The 16,864-nt window shown below is 40.2% G+C and overlaps 1 protein-coding gene across 1 annotated transcript; it reads left to right on the top strand.

Moving 5' to 3' along the window:
* The first annotated feature begins 2,530 nt into the window (after positions 1-2,530).
* CAMLG (calcium modulating ligand) lies at positions 2,531-10,537 on the top strand. The gene is made up of 4 exons (XM_040240078.1): positions 2,531-2,822; positions 4,311-4,768; positions 6,635-6,700; positions 9,922-10,537. The coding sequence occupies exons 1-4, from the start codon at positions 2,651-2,653 to the stop codon at positions 10,111-10,113; spliced, it is 888 nt and encodes a 295-aa protein (XP_040096012.1). The 5' UTR covers positions 2,531-2,650; the 3' UTR covers positions 10,114-10,537.
* The last annotated feature ends 6,327 nt before the right edge of the window (positions 10,538-16,864 follow it).

The raw sequence follows: 16,864 nt of genomic DNA, 5'->3' as shown, positions 1-16,864 counted from the left end.
GTGTTAACCACTAGACTGCCAGGGAAGTCCCCAAATTGTAATTGATCATGACTCATCAGGACTTTATCAAGTTCTGCACATTTATTACTAGGAATTAATTATTTCAATGGTAGAATTTTTAAAGGCACAGTCTGGCCCTCAGAGATGTATATCTGTACAGATATGCAAGGAAACCTTTTCTAATGCTTTAAAATTACTAACTAGGGCATGTCCCTGGAGATTCAGCTATCATCCAAACAAAGAGGAAATGTTCAATTTCAATGTTTATACTTGAGCTCCTTTTTTGTTGAATCCAAAAAACGATTGCTGTTTGTTTTTACACTTTTTTCAAAATCCTTTTCTGACTGGGAAAGGGTCAAGTGACTAAGCAGTTTAAAAGAGTATTTTATTACCTTTTATCTAGTCAGGGTTTCACAGGCTTCCTGACTTGAAGCAAGCTCATGTAGCAGGCTTCATTGCAGGGGACACACTGGGCTGCTTCACCCTCTGCAGCCTCAGATGTGATCTGACCATGGCATCTCTCAAGAGCTGACAAGGGTTCAGTTCACTCATTTACTCTTTCACTTAGTCATTACTGCACACCAGGGCTGCATTACAACTTTTGTGGGCTGTAGCAGTACTTTGCTTTTGTGGGCTCCTTCCTCTATAAAAGTACACTTAAAATTATACTTCATGACTGTGTCAGTATGATAATGCCTGCCATCCAGGCTAGATTCATCATTATATATAAATTATCACTGTATTTTCCTTCTCATTTAAAACAAATTCAAACTAAACGAACTTATTTAGAAACAAAGAAAACAAACTTATGGTTACCAAGGAGGAAGAGGCAGGGGAGGGATAAATTGGAAGTAATGGAGTTAATAGATGCACACTTTCATATATAAAATTGATAAACAGCCAAGATTTACTGTATAGCACAGGGAACTGTATTTGGTATCTTATAACAAACTATAATGGAAAAGAATAATTTTAAAAAGAATATAGGGGAGTATATATGTATATGTGTGTACATACCAAATAAGCCTAAATAGTTTTATTTCTTTATAAAACTCATTGAAAATGCCAAGTTTTGACACTTCCTCTAAAGGAAAAATTTGTGCAACTATTCAGGTAAACTTAATCTAGTGCTCTCAATGCTAGGCATGGGGTAGAGTGGTCAATTTTTTTTTAACGGAGGAAAAATTAAAGATTTTTAAAGGAAAAGCAAAAAATAACGTACACAAAAAATTTAAAAAATGGAGGTGGACTTGCCCTTGTAAAGTTCTGATACCAGGGGACATTTTTCTTGAGATGTGCCAGAGCCTTTTTGCCTTGCCATGCTCAGTTGCTTCAGTTGTGTCCGACTCTTTGTGACCCCATGGATTGTAGCCTGCCAAGCTCCTCTGTCCATAAAATTTTCCAGGCAACTGGAGAGGGTTGCCATTTCCTACTCCAGAGGATCTTCCCCACCCAGGGAGCAAACCTACTTGTCTCCTGTATGGGCATGCAGATTCTTTTCCACCGCACCACCTGGGAAGCCAATCATATATATACATACATATGGTGGCTCAGATGATAACGAATCTGCCGCAACGCGGGAGACCCAGGCTCAGTCCCTGGGTAGGGAGGATCCCTGGAGAAGGGCATGGCTACCCACTCTAGCATTCTTGCCTGGAGAATAGCATGGACAGAGACGCCTGGCAGGCCACACAGAGTTGGAAAGGACTGAAGGACTAACACTTTCACATATATACACCAATTACTTTGCTGTACACTGGAAACTAACACAATCTTATAAATCAACTTTGCTTCAATAAAAAATTCAAATTAAAACATTTTCTTGGGGCCCTATTGTATGCTGTCAATATGGTGTAGTGGATAAGGCACCCCTGTTGAGAGCCAACACTGTTCTAAGAGCTGCAGCCCTAGACAAGAACACAGTGACTGTCTTCATGGAGCTTATGTTTTACGAAGTGGGAAGAAGATAATAAAAGTACATTCAGCTTGAGAGTCAGTTATAACTGTTAAGGACAAAGGGCAGATAAGGAGAACAGAGAGTGTTGAGTCGGGGCGACAATACACAGAGTGGACAGGGAAGGCTTCACTGGGAAAGTCTTCATCAAAACAGGCATGCATTTGGTAGAAGCACTGCTGAAGATGAGGAATCAGCACCAAGAACAAATCCCAGCCGCAACGCTCCATAAAGCGTCGCTCTCGAAGTTACGTATTCCCGACGCCTCTAAGCGAGCCCGAAGAAGGTCACTGGAAACCAGTGCCTGCCACTCCAGGCTCCATTTTGCTTCCTGGCATCAGGTAGGCGGAGTCTATTCCTTGCTCACACGTTTCCAATGGGTCAAACCGGATGCCGGGTTTCTTCACCTCCGAGTGAAAGGCAGCGGGGCCCGATGGCAGGGGAGGAGCATTAAGGACCAGCCCAGGTGGGAGGATTTAGAGCGGCCAAGGCTGCCCTCACTCAAGATGGCGGCGCAAAGCTCGCGCTTGGTCCCGACGGGCGGCGCGCCTGTTTACGCTACATCTGCGGCCCTGCGCTCTGGGGGGCGGGTCCACAGCAGTAGGGGCACGCGCGGCCTGCGGCCCAGTCTGAAGTCTGGGGCGCCGCGGCTGCCGCTCACGTCATCGTCACCACTCCTGGACAGTGGAGGGGAAGATGGAGCCGGCCACCGTCGCTACCGACAGCGGGGACCGGCCGGGGCCCCCGGCTGGCTCAGGCCTGTCGGCTTCCCAGCGTCGGGCGGAGCTGCGGCGGAGAAAGCTGCTCATGAACTCGGAACAGCGCATCAACCGAATCATGGGCTTTCACAGGCCTGGGAGCGGCGCGGGTGAGAACCTCCGTTCCCCATAGTTTCCAGCCCATCCCTTTTGAGTCTTGGGGATCATTCTTCCTTGCCCTCCTCCACCCGTTGACTTTTCTGACCAAGCCCTGCTCTCTGACCTCTCCTCGGGCCCCGCCCCTTTGATGAGGTCCCAGGTTCTCACTTCACCGCAGGACGTTTCTTGTATCTCTCCTTAGTTTTCCGCCGCAAACTGCAATGCTCTCGATCCTGAGACCCTCTGCCGTGGTATACCCTCTGCGCACTGACCTTGAGACGGCCCCAACCCTGCCCTCGTCACCCCCTCGCCTCTCTTGAAGGGCGCACATTTTATTCCCAGACTGCTCTACCTACCGTGCCCGTCAGGAAGATTGCCTGCCTTTCTTTCCCTTGTCAATGCTTTCCCTTCCAGTGCCTTCCATACCGTCTGCCTTCTTTTTGCTCTGTCGGCCCCCATGAGCTTGTCTTTACTGAACTGCCCCTCTAGTCCGTCCGACGTGAATCACGGCCCCATATCCGGGTGTCTGTGCGGTGCCCTCGACACTCATCTGCAGACCTTCTTAAACAGGCGAAAAAAATTGGAGCGACCATTCTTTAGAGACCCAACAAGGGAAACGTGCCCATGTGAGGCCTTATCTCGTAATGTGAAGCGATTGATATGAGTGATGTCAGGAACTGCCTTCAACACTGAAAGGAGTTCCTCATTTCTCCTCCAATGACATGTACAATGGGTTTCTTTAAAAAAATTGTTTTTCTCTGTGAGTACTGTACCCTCTTACATTTCTATTTAGTGTTGCCTCTAATATTTGGCCTTCAGTCACTGGCTGCAAGTTCCTTAGATCCTTGTGACTTTTGCTCTGTGGGGCTTTAGATATATAACTCTGAATTTTTAGACAGTTCACAGATTTGCCACTGAAAACTGCCAAGAGGTAAGAGCCGTATTCTAGAACAATTGTTAGGAGACACATTTTCTCCTTTAATGGTTAATAGCAGAATATTCTTTCCTAAAGCATTTTCTTTGTTCTTTTGCTTTGAGATTTTTATTTTATCTGTCATTAAAGGTTCCCCGCCCTTTGTTTTGTTTTAAACTAGAACAGCATCTTAAAAGTGCTGAAGTACCTTCTAATGTCTCCTAGATTACAGTAGAAGGGTTACGCAAACCCGTAGCAGGAGGATATGCCACACCCTATGCTGATCGGACTCTGGATTCAGAAATGTAATATTAAAAATAGTCGTTTTAGAAAATCTCCATTCCTAACTCTTTCCCAACTTGTCTATTAGCTTTATCTTCTGTTCCCAAAATTTGGGTTATATCCTCTGAAAGAATACTGTCTTTGACATTTTGTGTGTGTAGAGGAAGGAATTTGTTTCTTTATGAAGGATCAGTATTAATTCAGAGGCTGCCAAATTTTAGCTCTAGTGGCATATTTTTAAATATTAATAAGAAAGATGTTGGCCAGTATGTAATACTTAAGGCTTCTAAATTTCTTTTCTCAGAAGAAGAAAGTCAAACAAAATCAAAACAGCAGGACAGTGATAAACTGAACTCCCTCACCATTCCTTCGGTTTCAAAGCGAGTAGTGCTGGGTGATTCAGTCAGTACAGGACCGACTGACTACAGTGGAGTGGCCGAGGTAAAGGGAACTCAGCTGGGAGACAAACTGGACTCTTTCATTAACCCTTCTGAGTGCAGGAATGATATAAGCCTTGAGCTCCGGCAGCGGAACAGAGGGGACCTGACAGCCGACTCTGTCCAGAGGGGTTCTCACCACGGCCTGGAACAGTACCTCTCCAGATTTGAAGAAGCAATGAAGCTAAGGAAACAGCTGATTAGTGAAAAGCCCAGTCAAGAAGATGGAAATACAACAGAAGAATTTGACTCTTTTCGGATATTTAGATTGGTGGGCTGTGCTCTTCTTGCCTTTGGAGTTAGAGCTTTTGTTTGCAAATATTTGGTAAGAAACAGTGGAAAATGAAAATTGGTTATAGTAATGAGTGCTTTTAATCCATAAGATTCATTTCTAATATTAATGTAATATTTGTGACCCATGTGACTGGAGATGTGTTATAAACTTCCGTTTGCCTTAGGTACAGAATGAAGTGTTCCAGTTAAATACAGAGCCTGATGATAATGCTAAAATCTTTTTATACGCTAAGTACCATTTTAAGTGCTTTACATATATTAATTCATTTAACCTCATCCTTATGAGCCAAGTAGCATTTGAATCTGTTCTGTAGATTGAAGGGAATGAAGACCCAGGTGAAATCATTTGTACAGGGTCACATTACTAAGTGAAAGCTGGGATTAAACCCAGGCAGTTTCATTCCAAAACCAAAGGGTAAATTTCCTACATATCCTATATATTAATTACCGCTTTTCAGATAACTTGAAATACTAAAATGCAGTTTTGGTCCTGAACGTGCTGTAATGTTTTTAGGGTTCAGAGGCATTCAGCATTTCATAATGTTGTACTGTTTCCATAATAGAAGTCCATCATGTACCCGTAGATGCCAGTGGCTGTGGAGTGAAAGGGAGGGTGTGTTTTACTGTTTACAGTATGTGAAGAAAAGAAAAGAAAAGCACAACTCGTAGTTCAGTGTCTTGCTCTTTGAGGTGTTTCTATTCAGTAGACATTTCAAGAATACCTACCAAGTACCAGGCACATAAGTAAATTTTCAGATAATTAAGGTTAATGTTATTAAGCAAAAAAGTTTTAAAAGTCTCTCTCTATGCCAGTTTTTTCTTGAAGAGAGTTCTGTTGAACAGATTTTATTTTTTTTCTGATGACAAATTTTCATTGTAGCTTTCAGTATTTAGTGAGATGGATAGCAGCTTTTTATCCTTTTTATTGAAAGGCCTCTGCACTTCGATGTTTTTAAAATTATATCCTATTTTTGCGCCTCATTTTGTTTGAGGTTTTTTGGGTTTCTGGACTTTTTTCTTGCTGTCAGATTTTCAGCTGTTAATCGCTGCTCCTACCATTCTTCCGTTTAGTAATGCTTACTCCTTTACTGCCTTCGTGATATTTTAGTTTTAGAAATAAATGTAACTGAAGTATTATTTTGATATTTTCTGTTTTATTGTGTGAGAAGCGAGATAACCAAGCTATTTTATCTATAATAAAAACACCTCATTATTTGAGGGCCAGAGATGAGTTCATTTCTTGCCCCAAAGTGTGACTGAGGTGAGGTATATATGTCATCTGTTTTGAGTCCTGAGCCTTTTAGATGTGCTTTCTTTTTTTTTTGGCTTCAGGGAGTCTTTATTAAGTGATGCTTTCTCAAGTCTGCCAGGGACTGGAAGTGGGAGTGATCCCACTCCCCCTAGGCTGTCCCAGACTTGCCTTCTTAGAGCAAGGATGCAGGAAGCCTGCTGTCCTCTGAGAACAGCCTGGGAAGCTGGGCTAGCGCTGGGGTGGGGAACAGCAGAGCTGAGACCCCCCCCCCCACCCTCAATAGATGTGCTTTCAAATTGTCAGTTAAATACCTCTAGATGAAAGGGATGTTTCTGCATAATGTATTATACATCAGTGGCCACCAAACACTTTAAATTACTTAAAAGGTCAGTTTTTGAGAGAGGCATTTTGGGGAATATCAAAGGAGTATCCTCCCTCATAAAACGCGAGAAACATGCTTTATGTTAAGGAAATCACAGCTCTGTATTTGTCACCCTTTTGCAGAAACAAGACTGCTTTCAGCCACTAAAATTAAATTTTTATTACAGTGTTTTTGCTTGGAATTTTATCACTGCTGTTAGTCTGAGTTATTGTGATTTGAATGATTATGTTGGAAATATGTAACTTTATCTTCTATCTTCACAGTCCATATTTGCTCCATTTCTTACTTTACAACTTGCATACATGGGACTATACAAATATTTTCCCAAGGTAAATTAATTTTTTTTCTAAATTGGATGATATATTTAGATTGATTAATGACTAGATGATTTTAAGAACTTTTAAAAAAGTATTTATACTTATGGTTTAAATCAGTGCTATTCAGATTTGTTTGGCTCACCACTGTGGGTCTTTAAACTATTTGTTTCTGTTTGTACTAAGTTCAGTTGGAAAAGTAATTAGTAACTTTTATAGCAGTTTGACATTACCGTAACATTTTTATTGTATTTTACAAAAAATGTTAGTCCAGGATGGACTGGGGGGAAAGCCTCATTACAGAGTTGGAATAGTACTTGTCTAAGAAAGTTTAATTACTTAGTAAATTTAGTAATACATTTTGTTTCTAACAGTGCAAGTTAATTTAAAAATGGCTTCAGTTATCTTCAGTTAGTGTGGTCTTTTCTGAGCACTTAATAACAGGGCACTTTATCTCTAATGCCAAGGGTCTGATAACTTGCAAAACGCACTTGGCCATACTTAGCAGAATTATGAGGAGTATCAGTGTTGACCTGGTCCACTTGACTATAGTTATACTATGGGACTTGGCTTGCTAGTATAGAAGATAAGCTTATTTAAGTAGAGATTTTTGCTAAAAAATGGCTACTTGACTGTTTGCTTGAAGTGAAGTGAAGTGAAGTCGCTCTTTGCGACCCCATGGACTGTAGCCTACCAGACACCTCTGTCCCTGGGATTTTCCAGGCAAGAATACTGGAGTGGGTTGCCATTTCCTTCTCCAGGAGATCTTCCCAACCCAGGGATCAAACCCAGGTCTCCCGCATTGCAGGCAGATGCTTTACCATCTGAGCCTCAATGCACTGATAGACCTCATGTGTGTGTTTAATAGATCTGAAACATATTTTTGAGGGGTCATATCGTCAAATACTCAAAGTAAGAGTAAAGAAGGATAAGTAATTTCATTTTTTAATTGAAATGTTTTTGTGATATAAATATATATATATTTATTGATCCTCTCCAAGAATTTAATTTTAATTAAAACATTTGTTTAAATGTTTGCCCTTGAAACATTGATTTTAGTTTTCCAGTAGCACAAGTTTGGAAGCAACCTAAACATCTACTAACAAGTGACTAGTTTAAATAAATTATGGTGTATCCATTCAGAATGATAAAGGTCTCCATCTGCTGATAATGGTAGCTTGTCAAGAAATACTAAGATAAAAATATAGACTAGCATCTGTAGCATACTCCTTTTTTGTAAAAAGGAGGAAAACTATATGTATTTTATTTTGCTTGTGTATGTGTAAAGAAACTGTGGAAGGATATTACATGAAATTATTAACAGTGGTTATTTATGATAGAGTGTGTATTGGTTACTAGCGAAATGGGCTAGTGAAAAGGGAAATTACTGTACAATTTTCTTTTAACAAAACATTTTGCTGTAATAGGTCTCAAAAGAAAAATCGAATGAATTATGCAGTTAACACCTGTTTAGTTACCACCTAGATTCTGTAATGAAAATTTCATTATATGTATCATATATGTATTCAGTTTTCTATACATCTTCAATGCATCATTTTTTTAAAATACATCTTTCTGTTTTTGGTGCCTTGTAAAGTTTGTTGTAGATGAAGACATCAACATGTTTTTCCGCTACACATTTCAGCTTACATATCAACAAAAATTCAGTGTTTCTTTATGGTTGTTTTTCTTTATTTTGAGGTACATTTTCCAGACATTGAAATGCTCAAGTCTTTATTATTATACCTTTAATGAGTTTTGACAACTTGTGAAACCCAAATCCTTTCAAGATTTAGAACATTACTGTCAGGAAGTTCTACCATGCTCTCTTCTAGACAGTCCCAGCCCCCGTATCATGAAGGTCTGATTTTCTTTTTCCTACTATAGATTAATTTTAGCTGTTTTAACACTTAATATAAATGGGATTGTTCCAGTACATACTTCATGCAAGGCTTCTTTCATTCTACATTGTATTTTTGAGATTCATCCATATTGTTGAGTGCATCAGTAGAATCATAGTCTTTTTTTTCTGAGTAATACTCCATTGACTGAGTATATCCACTTATTTATCTATTTTCCATTGATGGGCATGACTAAAGCAGCTAAGAACTTTCTTGAATGAGTTTTTTGTGGACATAAGTTTTGATTTCCCCCATGGATAACTACAGCTTTTTATATTTTAAAATTTTTTGCACTGTGTGATTGGATTTGGTGATACCGCATCATTAAGTTAAATGAAAATTCAGCCTTGAATCTCCTAGAAAATTATACTAGGAAATAAATGTTTAATGAATAAATGTTTGTATCTTATTGCATAGGGCTTTCCTGATGACTCAAGTGGTAAGGAATCTGCCTGCAATGCAGGAGACACAGGAAATGTGGGTTCGATCCCTGGTTTGGAAAGATCCTTGGAGAAGGAAATGGCAGCCCACTCCAGTATTCTTGCCTGGAAAGTCCCCTAGACAGAGGACCCTGATGGGCTACAGTCCATAGGGTCACAGAGTTGGATAGGACTGAGCTTGTGTGCACACACACATCCTATTACATATGAAATCAAACGTGAATTCTTTGCATGGCAGTTAAGCTTGACTCTACAGAATGTTCCTTTGATTCTGTTACAAATGATTGACTGTCCTCCAGAACATCTATCACTTTTCTGACTTTTGTTGTCATGAGACTTAACCCTACAATTGGATTTATCCACTCACTTCTGCTCCTCTAAATCTTGCTCATTCTCAAATGCCTGTTTTTTTTGTTTGTTTGTTTTCTTTAACTTGAAGGCCTGCTTTTTAATTCTGCTTCCTCCTGAAACCCTTCTCTATGCTTTATTTGCACATAAAATACTGGAGTAATCTCTATTTGCTTTGAGCCACTGTAGCACACGTCATCCATGTCATTTATTCAGCAGGTATTCATGTCCTGTCTGGGGATGCTTTCCTGTTTTTGTCTTAAACTTTTATATATATCTTAAATTATATTTATATCCTAACCGCTAAGATAGGACATTTTTTTAAACTTTTGATAGCAAGAATAGTGTCTTTTCCTTATTGCCAAGCAGTTTGTTCCTTTACATATTATATGCTCAGTAAATGTTTGTTAATATGTTGTTGATTGATGTCTTAAAACTTCATTAACAGTTTTGAAATCAGGCAAAAATAACAGCACTGACGTTTTTTTATAGAGCTTAAGTAGTCTTCTGAAAGCTGTAATATTTATTTAAGTCTTTCTCTATGCAGAGTGAAAAGAAGATAAAGACAACAGTACTAACAGCTGCACTTCTATTATCTGGAATTCCTGCTGAAGTGATAAATCGATCAATGGATACTTACAGCAAAATGGGCGAAGTTTTCACAGATCTCTGTGTCTACTTTTTTACTTTTATCTTTTGTCATGAACTGCTTGATTATTGGGGCTCTGAGGTACCATGACGCCTGCAGAACTCAGCAAGAAAAGCTTACAAAAAATAATTTCTATATTGCAGTGTCTTTAAAGGAAGAATATTGGTTTATACCTTCATGTGATTCTTTTACTTTTTGGATTTGTAAGACCACTTGATTAGGAATGGAGTGACTGGTTACCTGACTAGAAAGGATTGAGTTTGTATTAATACTGATGCGATGATTAGAGTACCAGTGTCAGTAATTGATTTTTCTTGTTTGATTAGAATTCCTAGTCTACACTTTTCCCTAACTTCTTGGATTTGTGATTTATCTTTTGGGAGCTGAGCTTGTGCTTAAGAGGGCAGATGAATGTGGTCTCAGCCGGTCCTAAGAACTGCTTCTTGTATTTGTATTGTTTTGTCCTAAGAAATGGAGCCATCTTAAAAAATAAAATGGAAGAACTCAAAGTGTCTGTTAAGTTTGCACATTTTAACTTATAAGGGCTGCATAAGGTAACCATGTTGAGTCAGCATTTTCATTTTTATTCCAGCACAGATATTTAATGGAGGAAATGATTAAGAGTCATACATGTGAAATTAATAGGTATTTATGAAATCTTTCCAAAAATTTTTATTAGCAAACTTCAAAACTGAGTTTTCGATTTTCAGAAGTATTTTTTTTAAGCAGTAAAATAGAATGATTAGATATAAAAATGGGCTTTGAAAAATTGACTTAGGAATGCAACCCAATAGGAATACATCCTTTTTTAACTAACTTAACACTGTCATTGGAGAAGGCAATGGCACCCCACTCCAGTACTCTTGCCTGGAAATCGTATGGACAAAGGAGCCTGGTAGGCTGCAGTCCATGGGGTCACTAAGAGTCGGACACGACTGAGCGACTTCACTTTCACTTTTCACTTTCATGCATTGGAGAAGGAAATGGCATCCCACTCCAGTGTTCTTGCTTGGAGAATCCCAGGGACGGGGGAGCCTGGTGGGCTGCCGTCTGTGGGGTCGCACAGAGTCGGATACAGATGAAGCGACTTAGCAGCAGCAGCAGCAACACTGTCATATTTGGAAGGTTTGTCTTAAAAGAGTATAAAGCACAACTGTAATGTCATTTGGTCTTACATTTCTTTAGTTTTTTGTATGGTCTGTTTAATTCTTAGGATATTAAAAACACACATGCCTTTTTTTTTTTTTAATTACTCAAAGCCTTTTTATTTTGAACCACAATAATGGACAATAAGTATAGCACTTTAAGTCTATTCCTCTGACTCAGAGTAAGATTACAAGCACACATTTTCCCCTAAGTCCATAGAAATCTAATATCTAGAGGATTAGATAGCAGTCTTGAATTTGTCACTCTCTCCCCAGTCCTTGGGAAGACATTTGGGGTTTTTGATTACATGTTTTATTTCTTCCATTTTGTCATTTTACATATGCACAGTTTTTGTATTTGTAGATCATTATCAAATGTATTTCAAAGAGAAGACATGCGTTTGCTTAAGTGTGTTGAATTGTGTCAAATGGAGTTGGAAGTTTAGTACTATTTGGGATAATTAAGAATCTTTTTACTTAGAAATTTCAGGGATCTGAAATGTTTATAAGTTAAAACTAGATTGACAAGAATGGTTGTTGAGAGGTGACATCTTTGACCAGTAGCTTTTTAGTCTTCTTAGTTTTATAAATGGACATGTAGACACAAAGTTGGTACTAAAATGAGAGTTACGAGATTCAGGCCTAGGGTAATTAGAATCAAAATCTGCTTTGGAAGCCAGGTCAGTTTGTTAAATAAGTGATGTATTGGAGACACAGTGGACTATAATTACTTCTTTCATCTCTGCTAATAGGTAAAGGTAACTTCTTCAAGGACATAGAAATTCTGTAAACTTGCCATGCATGCATAAAAAGCCAGTTAGAATTGTCCTAATCTCTTAAAAGGGAGTTAGAAATGAACTATCTGGGAAAGGGCTCTGGCCTGGGTATCAGATACCTGAGTTCTGGTTCCAGTTTAGATTCCAAAAAGATTAGTGATCTGGGATTGAACTTGTTTCCCATGTCTCAGTGGCCTCACTTGAGAAATTTGAGAAAGTGATTTAAAGAATCTGTTCCAGCTTTATCATTAAGTTCTTCATGGCCTCATCCAGTTCCCTGGCTTCAGATGCCAGGTACAGAAGGATCTTGAATTAGGGTGGTTTGACTTAGAATTTTTTGACTTTATGATGGTGTGAAAGTGATACATTTGTTAGAAACTGTAGTTCAAATTTTGAATCTTGATCTCTTCCTGGGCTAGCCATCTGCAGCATCACTACTCTGGTGATACTGGGCAGTGGCAGAGAGCTGCAGCTCCCAGTCTGACACTCCGTGATGATCCACTTAAAAGTTTTATTCCCATAAGCCATTCTGCTTTTAACTTTCAGTGCAGTGCAGTTCAGTTCAGTCACTCAGTCGTGTCCGACTCTTTGCAACCCCATGGACTGCAGCACGCTAGGCTTCCTTGTCCATTACCAGCTCCCAGAGTTTGCTCAAACTCATGTCCATTTGAGTCGGTAATGCCATCCAATGATCTCATCCTCTGTCATCCCCTTCTCCCGCCTTCAATCTGTCCCAGCATCAGGGTCTTTTCAAATGAGTCAGTTCTTCGCACCAGGTAGCCAGAATATTGGAGCTTCAGCTTCAACATCAGTCTTTCTAATGAATATTCAGGAATGATTTCCTTTAGGATTGACTGGTTTGATCTTGTAGTCCAAGGGACTCTCAAGAGTCTTCTCCAGCACCACAGTTCAAAAGCATCAATTCTTCAGCACTCAGCTTTCTTCATGGTCCAGCTCTCACATCCATACATGACTACTGGAAAAACCATAACTTCGACTAGATGGACTTCTGTTGGCAAAGTAATGTCTCTGCTTTTTAATATGCTGACTGTGTTGGTCATAGCTTTTCTTCCAGGAAGCAAGTGTCTTAATTTCATGGCTGCAGTCACCACCTGCAGTGATTTTGGAGCCCAAGAAAATAAAGTCTGACACTGTTTCCATTGTTTCCCCATCTATTTGCCATGAAGTGATGGGACCAGATGCTATTATCTTACAGTTTTTTGAATGTTGAGTGTTAAGCCAACTTTTTCACTCTCCTTTTTCATCAAGAGGCTCTTCAGTTCCTCTTCGCTTTCTGCCTTAAGGGTGGTATCATCTGCATATCTGAGGTTATTGATATTTCTCATGGCAATTTTGATTCCAGCTTGTGCTTCATCCAGCCCGGCACTTTGCATGATGTACTCTGCATATAGGTTAAATAAGCAGGATTAAAGGTTTACTGAGCATGGCCCTGCCCATCAGAACAAGACCCAGTTTTCCCATCAGGAAGCTTCCATAAGCCCCTTATCCTTATTCATCAGAGGGCAGACAGAATGAAAACCACTATCACAGAAAACTAACCAGGTTGATCACATGGACCACAGCCTTATCTAACTCAATGAAACTATGAGCCATGCTGTGTAGGGCCACCCAAGATGGACACGTCATGGTAGGTTCTGACAAAATGTCCTCTGAAGAAGGGAATGGCAAACCACTTCAGTATTCTTGCCTTGATACCCCCATGAACAGTATGAAAAGGCAAAAAGATAGGACACTGAAAGATGAACTCCCCAGGTCAGTATGTGCCCAATATGCTACGGGAGGAGAGTGGAGAAATAACTCCAGAAAGAATGAAGGGACACAACCAAAGTGAAAACAGCGCCCAGTTGTGATTGGTGATGGAAGTAAAGTCTGATGCTGTAAAATACAATACTGCATAGGAACCTGGAATGTTAGTTCCATGAATCAAGGTAAATTGGAAGTGGTCAAACAGGAGATAGCAAGAGTGAACATTGACATTTTAGGAATCAATGAACTAAAATGGACTGGAATGTGAATTTAATTCAGATGACCATTATATCTACTACTGTGAGCAAGAATCCCTTAGAATAAGTGGAGTAGCCCTCCTAGTCAACAAGAGTCCAAAATGCAGTACTTGGGTACAATCTCAAAAATGACAGAATGATCTCTTTGTTTTCAAGGCAAATCATTCAATATCACAGTAATCCTAGTCTATGCCCCAACCTCTAATGCCAAAGAAGCTGAAGTTGAACGGTTCTATGATGACCTATAATACCTTCTAGAACTTTCAGTACAGTGCTCAATAAGTTACATGATAGTCTACACTTCATTATAAAATAGGGTTTATGTTAGATGATTTTGCCCAACTGTAGGCTAATGTGTGAGTCCTGAGCACATTTAAGGTTGGCTAGGTAGGCTAAGATGATGGGTAGATTAGGTATATTAAATGTATTTAACACTTACAGTATTTTAAACTTAACTATGGGTTTATCAGGATGCAACTCCACCTTCAGTCAAGGAAGATCTGTATTATACAGTCTATAAACTATGACCCCTATCTCTCCAATCTCATTCTCCTTTGAACTCCAAACTCACACATTCGCTTTCAGTCATTATCATCTGGATACCTAGTAGGCAGAAACACTGATTTTTCTCTCCTTTTCCCACCAAATCTGCTGTGTCCAGGCCTTTTTCATCTCCACAAATTCATCGCAATCCACAGTAGCTCTGATTAAAACCTAGGAGTCATCTTTATTCCTCCCCTTACCAGTGTATCTCTCATCCTTTTAATCAATTGTTTGGAAAGCTGCCTGGGGAATACATCCAGTATCTGACCACTTTCCATTGTTCCACAGTTTACATCTTTGGTAGTTTCTTATTTCTTTTAGACTGAAACCTACACTCCTTAACCTTCAGGCCACATACAAGCAATTTACAATGGCTCTGATACCTGACTCCTTGATGTCCATTCTGTCACATGCTGGCTCAGGCTCTCCTTACCCTTGGCAGTGGACTGCACTGCTGCCACAAGCGGTCAGTAAATCACAGATGAAGGGCGGAAGCCTGTCTTGGAGTCTTAACTTCTTGATTTCATTTTCTAAAAATTCAAATTTATTGAGATACGATTTACATACAGTAAAACACACCAATTCAAAGCATATAGTTCAGGGAATTTCTTGGCCGTCCAGTGGTTAGAACTTTGTGCTTCCACTGCAGGGGATCCAGATCGATCCCTGGTTGGGAACTAAGATGTCCCATGGGCTGTGGCATGGCCAAAAAAAAAAAAAGCATAAAGTGTACAGTTCAATGAATTTTGACATACATCCATACAACGATTGCCACAGTAAAGATATGGAACTTGACTATCATCCTTATGTGTAAGAACATAAAATAGTACGGAGACATGTAAAGTAAATGAGAGCCTGTCCCCAACTCCTGTATAGATTTATGCTAAAACAACTCAACATTTCAGCCTGTGTTCCAATAGGTGAGCCATTTTCCACCTTGATTGGATTGTACTTCAGAAGTACCTGAGAAGCTTGAAAATTCCCAATGCATAGGAGGGACTCCAGACCAATCAAATCAGAATATCAGAATGGAACACATGCATCCGTATGCACATATTTAAGCTCCCAAGTGCAGACAATGTTAAGAACCATGATAATCTTTGTTTTTTTTGTGGCTCCTCGTGGCATGTGGGACCTTAGTTCCCTGACCAGGGATCCCAACCTGGACCCCTGAATTGGAAGCACTGGAATGCTCCCAAGAGAGCCATTATAATCTTGTGTACAGATGTTTAGCTCTTCCTCCTCTTCACGGAGTTAACTCCTTTTCAGTCTTCAAATCTTACTTTAAAGGTCACTTCCTCAGGGAACTCTTTTTCTGAATTCTGCTCCTATGGTAGAATCTCTTTCCTGTTGCAAAACTTCTGCAAGTGTTCGTATTAATGTCTATGTATGCCACTGGGCTTCCCCGGTGGCTCAGACAGTAAAGAATCTGCCTGCAATGCAGGAGACCCGGGTTCCATCCCTGGGATGGGAAGATCCCCAGGAGAAGGAAATGGCAACCCACTCTAGTATTCTTGCCTGAGAAATCCCACAGACAGAGGAGCCTGGTGGGCTACAGTCCCTTGGGTCGCAAAGAGTCAGACATGACTGAGCAACTTTCACTTCATGTCTGCCACTACATTGAAAGCCCATTGGAATCTAGAACATGCCTGACACGTTCAGTTCAGTTCAGTCGCTCAGTCGTGTCCGACTCTTTGTGACCCCATGAACTGCATCACGCCAGGCCTCCCTGTCCATCACCAACTCCTGGAGTTCACTCAGATTCACGTCCATCGAGTCAGTGATGCCATCCAGCCATCTCATCCTTTGTCGTCCCCTTCTCCTCCTGCCCCCAATCCCTCCCAGCATCAAAGTCTTTTCCAATGAGTCAACTCTTCACATGAGGTGGCCAAAGTATTGGAGTTTCAGCTTTAGCATCATTCCTTCCAAAGAAATCCCAGGGCTGATCTCCTTCAGAATGGACTGGTTGGATCTCCTTGCAGTCCAAGGGACTCTCAAGAGTCTTCTCCAACACCACAGTTCAAAAGCATCAATTCTTTGGTGCTCAGCTTTCTTCACAGTCCAACTCTCACATCCATACATGACTACTGGAAAAACCATACCTTGACTAGATGGACCTTAGTCGGCAAAGTAATGTCTCTGCTTTTTGAATATGCTATCTAGGTTGATCATAACTTTTCTTCCAAGGAGTAAGCGTCTTTTAATTTCATGGCTGCAGTCACCATCTGCAGTGATTCTGGAGCCCCAAAAAATAAAGTCTGATACTGTTTCCACTGTTTCCCCATCTATTTCCCATGAAGTGATGGGACCTGATGCCATGATCTTAGTTTTCTGAATGTTGAGATTTAGGCCA

Source organism: Oryx dammah, unplaced genomic scaffold (genome assembly GCF_014754425.2).
Source record: "Oryx dammah isolate SB20612 unplaced genomic scaffold, SCBI_Odam_1.1 HiC_scaffold_5, whole genome shotgun sequence".
NCBI lineage: Eukaryota > Metazoa > Chordata > Mammalia > Artiodactyla > Bovidae > Oryx > Oryx dammah.
Note: the sequence above shows the minus strand (reverse complement) of the source record. Positions and strands in the feature narration are given on the sequence as shown.